The sequence below is a fragment of the Notechis scutatus genome, chromosome 5 (genome assembly GCF_049901735.1).
Source record: "Notechis scutatus isolate UNSWTSFEM ecotype Mainland chromosome 5, rNotScu1.2, whole genome shotgun sequence".
NCBI classification, from domain to species: domain Eukaryota; kingdom Metazoa; phylum Chordata; class Lepidosauria; order Squamata; family Elapidae; genus Notechis; species Notechis scutatus.
Window position 1 is genome coordinate 64,712,113 of NC_142013.1, and position 7,500 is coordinate 64,719,612.

At 36.1% G+C, this 7,500-nt stretch overlaps 1 protein-coding gene across 1 annotated transcript in view; it reads right to left on the reverse strand.

Moving 5' to 3' along the window:
- Nucleotides 1-7,500, reverse strand: part of IL1RAPL1 (interleukin 1 receptor accessory protein like 1) — a 1,416,302-nt gene that overhangs the window by 45,494 nt on the left and 1,363,308 nt on the right. Inside the window, exon 9 of the mRNA XM_087966890.1 lies at nucleotides 3,731-3,874. Within this exon, the coding sequence (XP_087823016.1) occupies nucleotides 3,731-3,874 (144 nt within the window). The remainder of the gene's footprint in view (nucleotides 1-3,730; nucleotides 3,875-7,500) is intronic.

A 7,500-nucleotide genomic window follows, 5' to 3' on the forward strand; every position in this document is an offset into this window, starting at 1 on the left:
CTGCTCTGGAATGACCAAAGAGCCAATCTTATGACTACTGCAGCCTTGGAATATGGGACCTACTTTCTCACCATAGTCAGCAAGCCACTGTCAAGTCAAAATTCATATTAATGGTCCACAGGATTTAAAATTATGAGTTTGGTGGTCCCTGAGATCCAAAAGTTTGGTGATCCCTGGGTTAGACTAGAAGACCTACAAGGTCCCTTCTAACTCTGTTAATCTGTTAATCGTTAAACACTTTTGGGCAATTTGAGGGATAATGCATAGGTGGGCTAAAATTGTGAGATAACTTAGCTGGATTTACTGAAAATTAATACTGTTAGATAAAAGGTTTTTTAACCACAGAGTATAAACCCATGAAAGGTTTTATAGGTTAAACCTTGTACAATAAATTCTGTAATCATTGTATGCCCAGAGGCAAATTAAGGAGCATAATTTTACCATTTATTTATTTATTTTAGTATTTATTAAGAATATAAACAATTATTAGTCTATACATGACTAGAACATAAATACTCATAGTTGGATAGATAGAACACTTTATTGGCCAAGTGTGATTGGACACACAAGAAATTTGTTTTGGTGTAATACTCTCAGTATACATAAAAGAAAGATACATTCATCAGGAGTCGAGAATCATAAGGTACGACACTTAATGATAATCATAGGGTACAATAAGCAATCAAATCATACCAGGAAACAGTCAATAAAAATCATAAGGATACAAGCGACAAAGTTACAGTCATACAACAAGTGAGAGGGGATGGGTGATAAGGAGTGATGAGAAGATTAGTAGTGCAGACTTTGTAATAGTTGAACAGTGTTGAGGGAATTATTTGTTTAGCAGAGTGATGATTTTTGGGGAAAAACTGTTCTTGTGTCTAGTTGTTCTGGTGTGCAGTGCTCTATAGCGTCATTTTGAGGGAATGAGTTGAAACAGTTTATGTCCAGGATGTGAGGGGTCTGTAAATATTTTCACAGCTCTCTTTTTGACTCGTGCAGTATACAGGTCCTCGATTGAAGGCAGTGTCATGCCCCTGGTGGAGACTGACTCTGAGGAAGAGGAGGAACAGCCAACAGGGAGTGGAAGTATGGCTCCAGAGGTGGTGGAAAAGGCTGCGGAAGGGCAGAGGCCAGCTGAGCAATCAGAGGAGGATCCAGGACCATCCCCTATCCACCCTAGGGATGAGAGGATCAGGGAAAAGTGTGCTCTACTCAGGAGGAGAGGGCCATGATCCTCCTCATGGGTTGCAGCTGTGAGCTCTGTATAAGAGTTTGGAACTTCATGTTCACAGACGCTGAAGTCAAATTAGTGCTTTCCTTAGATGAGGTTTATTTTTGTTGGCATTCTTCCCATGTATTCTCCCCGGTTATCTTCCTGGAATGTGTGATTAATTATCTTGGTTTGCCTTGGAACTCTCATCAATACGGTTTGTTTTTGGTTTCCTTTTGCTTCATTATTTACTTTTTGAATTTAAACTGTGATTAATAAAACAGCGAAGCTAAGTTGAAGGCATTACATTGATTCATGTTTTAGTTTTTGTGTTATTTTTGAGACACTACGGGTCATCACAGGCAGGTTGGTAGTAATTGTTTTTCTGCAGTCCTAATTATCCTCTGAAGTCTGTGTCTGCCCTGTTGGGTTGCAGAACCAAACCAGACAGTTATAGAGGTGCAGATAATAGACTCAATGATTCCTCTGTAGAAGTGTATCAGCAGCTCCTTGGGCAGTTTGAGCTTTGTGAGTTGGCGCAGAAAGAACATTCTTTGTTGTGCTTTTTTGATGATGTTTTTGATGTTAGGTGTCCATTTTAGGTCATGTGATATAGTAGAACCTAGAAATTTGAAGGTCTCTACTGTTGATACGGTGTTGTCTCGTATTGTAAGAGGTAGTAGTATCTTCTAGTTTCTTCTAGTAGTATCTTCTAGTTTCTTCTAAAGTCTACCACCATTTCTACGGTTTTGAGTGTGTTCAGTTCCAGGTTGTTCCGGTTACACCATGAGGCAAGTTGTATAACATCCTGTCTGTATGCGGATTTGTTGTTGTCTAGAATGAGACCAATCACTGTTGTGTCATCAGCAAACTTCAGTATTTTAACAGATGGATTGTTTGAGATGCAGCCATTGGTATATAGGGAGAAAAGAAGTGGAGAAAGCACACTTGTCTTGCACTTCTTTTTCTGTGATCACCAGAAGTTGTGAACCCAATGGATTGGGGCCAGTTGTAGGAGGCTTGGCTGTTGTTTGTATGTTTTAGATGTGGGTTGTGGAGATAGGCGGCTGTAGTAAAACACATTCAGGTCATCTGCTATTTGTTGATTCCCTTATGCCTGGGAAGGAGGTTTGCTGAAGCCAGTGATGTTTTTAAGAGTTTTCCACATGTTTGCTGGTTCATTTGTTGAGAACTGATTCCTTAACTTTTCAGGGTAGCTTCTTTTTGCTGCTCTGATCTCTCTTGTTAATATGTTTCTAGCCTGATTGTATAGCATTCTGTCACCTTTTCTGTAGGCTTCCTCTTTGTAAGGATGTAGCTGCTTAAGTTTAGCTGTGAACCAAGGTTTATTGTTTCTATATATTTGCAGGTTCCTTGTTGATACACATAAGTCTTCGCAGAAGCTGACATATGATGTTACAGTATTTGTGAGCTCATCTAGGTCTGCAGAAGCATCTTCAAAAACATTCCAATTAGCGCAATCAAGGCAGGCCTGGAGTTTCAGCTTTGCCTCATCAGAACAAGTCCTCACTGATTTAATTGTTGATTTCATGGTTTTAAGTCTTTGTCTGTAGGCAGGTACAAGGTGAATCATGCAGTGGTCAGAGTGTCCCACAGCTGCTCGTGGTAAAGACCTATAAGCATTTTTTTACTGTTGTGTAGTAGTGGTCTAAAGAATTTTTTTGCCTCTGGTGAGACAATTTACATGCTGTCTGATCTAAATGTCCTGGGATGTATATGGTGTTGTCCCTATGAATTTGTGGATTAAGCCAGGTTTCAGTAAAACAAAGAACTGCAGAACTATAGAAATCAGAATTCCATCTATTTAAGAGATGAATTTCATCCATTTTGTTAGCAAGTGAGCATAAATTAGTCAGAAAGATTGAAAGATTGAAGGGAGTTTCCCCCCATATTCCTTAGTCTGTTTAAAATTCCCGCTCGTTTACCTCGTCTCCTTTTTTGGCGTTGCCGCTTTCCTCCTTTGTTTGTTGTAATCCATAGCACTGGGGAATTAGTTAGAATCTCCTCCATGTTTGCAAAGATGGGGGGGTGAGGAATCAGAAAGCCGCTCCTTAAGGAAACATTGCCTAATTCTTAGCAGATGGTCTTGTGAGTATGAAATCCGTAGTGAATTGCAGATAATAATAAGGAATAAAGAAACCATTAGAGAGCATTTCACCAAAGCAGCCATCGTCAGTGCCATCTTGGCTGGTCCACCATATTCATAATAATTAATATTCAATATTCATAGTAATATGAAAAAATACAAACAACTCTTGTACAGTACTTTAGAAAGTAACAAAATGGAAACAGTAAGAAGCAGAATTTATGATATGTTGTTTCTGAGGTTAGGAAATTGGAGTGATGCAATAGCTGTTGCAGTAAAATTTCACAAGAAAAAATCAATGAATTTATTTTTATCTTCATTAGTGATCATATGCTCTTAATTATAGTACAGCTTGTTTACTAGAATGTTTCACATTCAAGTAAAATATATATTGAAGTATATTTGCTTACCTCCATCTAGTTCTTCTGCACCAAAATGGTTTCTGTAGAATAACATAATTTCTATCTTGTAGCACTTGTAAATAGTCACTAAACAAACAAGTAGTAGCAGAATAGCACCAAGCCCTCCAGCAAGTTCAACTGTATACATCAGCTCTGAAAAGAAAAATAAAGATTAATAACAACCACATTCTAATATAAAAGCAGTGATTTATCATATTTTGGGGCAAAAGGAATTTTTTGTTTTTCTGAATGGAAAAACAAAGTGTTTTTCTAATTTCTTGGTACACACACAGAGAGAAAAAGAGTAGGCATTAATATTTTTGTGGTGTGTAGCTGGTTTATGATATACAATGTTCACAGAGGATAAAGCTAAAGCTAAACCCTTTTCTCAACACAAAATTATCATCCCTTTTTTATCAACTACATTTGTTTTAATATATCCCCCTTTCCTTGGTGCTATACAAATCACAATCTCTCGATATTACCCAATAATATAACTGGGTGTGACTTTTTAAGAAAAATGTTGAAAACCATCTCAATTTGTTATTTTTGACATTCTGACATTAAAAGGTTAAACATTATCATTTCTTGTGTAGCATTGTACCATGGGATATTGTATGATTGATTGAAACAACTGCCAGCTTAGTTTCCAAAGAAGAGGCTTGGGCAAATGTGGTTATATCTATCTGTCAACAATAATCATTGGTAATATCATTTATGAGTATGTCAGTAAATGGTATTGTTGGTCATTGTCCTCACATTTTCCAAGCAGATTTCCATTTGAAGTCAACTATACTCTAGTTGTTTGCCTGGAAGATACATGAAATCCACTAATAAAGCTGCAGTGCCAGATCATTTCCCTGGAAATAACACCAATAATGATTTCTTGGAGATTATTTCAGTATTATAAGGATGTTATACTGAATTTTCACTAAGGATGAAGAATTATATATTGTTTTAAAAAGTGTTAAAAATATATTGGATAGTAAGTTGTGTAGCAGTTACCTTCTAAAAATGGTTTATGGCTGGAGTAAAAAAAAGCCTAATAGAAGAATACAGACAGAAACAACTCTACTTCTACTCAAAGATTTCTGAGTAAAGACTGTTGGTGGATCAGATGTCCTTGCAAGCAGCTTCACAACTGGGAACACCACTATCATGGAATCACCAGCTACGAGTCAGTTTTCTAGCAGAAGAAAATCTCTGGAAAAAAGATCTGGGAATGACTTCTGTTTCTTATGAGGAGACCACAGGAATTGAGTCTCTTCTGGCTGATTTTGAGTGGAGGAACTTGGAAGCTAAAACATTTACAACACATTCTTAGCCACTATGCAATCTATACAGATGTTTCATAGTAAAAAAAACCTCATTTTCTTGAATACCTTTGGATCTTACTGATTTACAACCTAAGACCAATATTATAAACAGCATGGAACATCAAAATCTCCAATCAGTTGCCTTCTTCCTGAAACTAAGATTAGGAGGAAAATATCTTATTAAAGGATTTTAATTTAAAAGGAAATACCTTAACAAAATTGTGATTTAAGAAAGTTTTAAATGGATGTTGTTGCAATGGGTTGGACACGACTTCACAACTAACAACAACAACAAAGGTGAAAATATTTCTAGAAAACAGATTATTTTTTTCTAACATATTGACCTTTGTAAGTAGCAAAATTAATTAGATTAACAGACTGGTGCTTTATAGGCATGTTGATTATTTATTATCAAGAACAGTAGATAATTGGTGGACTTTACAAAACATGTGAGTGTGCATGGGTGTGCGTGTGTGCATAATACATATACATACATGTGTGTGTGTGTATTATACATATGTATTACACACACACACACATTAACTTTTAAATACTATGCAGAGCTTATTGGAATTAAAGTACAAAACTTAGAGAAAAGCAAAAAATAAAAGAATAATCCTGCCTTTTACCTATACTTGTGATAGTGGATCTATGGCACGCGTGCTCGAAGTAGCACGCAGAGCCCTCTCTGTGGGCACATGAGCCATCGTCCCAGCTCAGCTCTGCTGCGCATGCGTGCATGTGCCTCTTGCTGGCTAGCTGGTCTTTGGGTCTCTGCTGCACATGTGCAGGGGCAGGGGGCATGTGTGGGGGAGGGGGAGGCACATGCATGGGGAATATGCACATATTGCATTTTGGGGATGTGCGCGCACACACACACACTTTGGGCACTCAGTGCTGAAAAGGTTAGCCATCACTGACCTATACTGTTGTAATTGACATACTTTCACTTTCTTATCCTAGCAACCCCAAGAAAAACTGCTTCATTAGAAGGACATGAACACAGGGATGCTGTAATAGTCATGAGTGTGAAAAACTGACATAAGTCACTTTTTCAATGCCATTGTAACTCCAAATGGTCACTAAATGAATAGTTGCAAGTCAAGGATTACTTGTAGAGATTTATGCTGTCTGTCATGGAAATATACTGAAAGTAAATGACACAACATTAGTTATATCTATGCAGAGTTTACTTGACCCTTTGGTATTGTAAAGTATGTATAAGTTCCATCAACACTGTTAAACCTGGAAAGACAATGTAACACAAGTTTAATGCCATTGATGGCAATGATATTCAGAATGTAGGGTTGTTAGCTTTAGGAATATTACTATTTTGTGCTTGTTAGCTCAAAAATATAATAAAATGCTTATGTCACAGTTATTGATCATTATATTTCCACAGTACCCTTAATCTTTTCTTGAAAGAATCTAGCATGGCTAAGCTTAATTCTATCCTTGTTGCTATGTAGCATTTAATTCAGAGAGTATATTTCTGTTAAAGCATTGCAAACCTGCAGGGAAAAACATAAGCAACCATATTTATTTTCTCTGTTTAGGTACCTTTATGTTTATACTTCTATAATGGAGGAACATGCAGTTGTTATAAAAGCTTCGGAATTGGCCAGCAGGCAATAAAAATAATTACATATTATTTTTGTTTTTTAAATAATTTATTGTTCATACTATTCCATTCAAAACTCTGGTATAATTTCCTATATATTCTAAAGTTTTTGGTTTCATATATTTGATTTATTTCTTACCTATAGAAAAAATAAATTAATCTGCAACAGTTAAATTAAAATTGTTATAAAACTGACTATCAATTAATGGAAATAAAATTATACAGGATAGCCTTTTTAAATATATTTTTTACTTTATAGCATATAAAATTCCATTTTTAGTTAAACAGTGTGTTGTCTGGGTACAAATGTTTTTAGGAAATAATAATCATATTAATAATAATAATATTTACAACAATGTTCATTACATTGGAATAAGTTCTATAATAATAGTAATAATAATAATAATGGAAGTGAGGAAAAATGGAAAAAAATAGAAGGACTAGAACTGGGAAATGGAAGCATAGTGAAAGCATTAGCAAGGGATGGTGGTTACAAATACCTAGGCATATTGGAAGCAGATAATATCTTGAATGGAAAAGTGAAAGAGTCAACGCAAAAGGAATACATCAGGAGGGTCCACAAAATATTAAAATCAAAGCTGAATGCTGGAAACATAATTAAAGCCATTAATACATGGGCAGTTCCAGTGATACGCTACTCAGCTGGAATCATCAACTGGACTGTGGCTAAATTGGAAAACCTGGGCCAGAAAACATGTAAACTTTTGAATATGCACCACACTTTACATCTACGAAGTGATATCAACAAGTTATACCTGCCAAGAAGAATAGGGAGCAGAAGGCTATTGCAAATCCATTGAACTGTAGAAGGAGAAAAACGA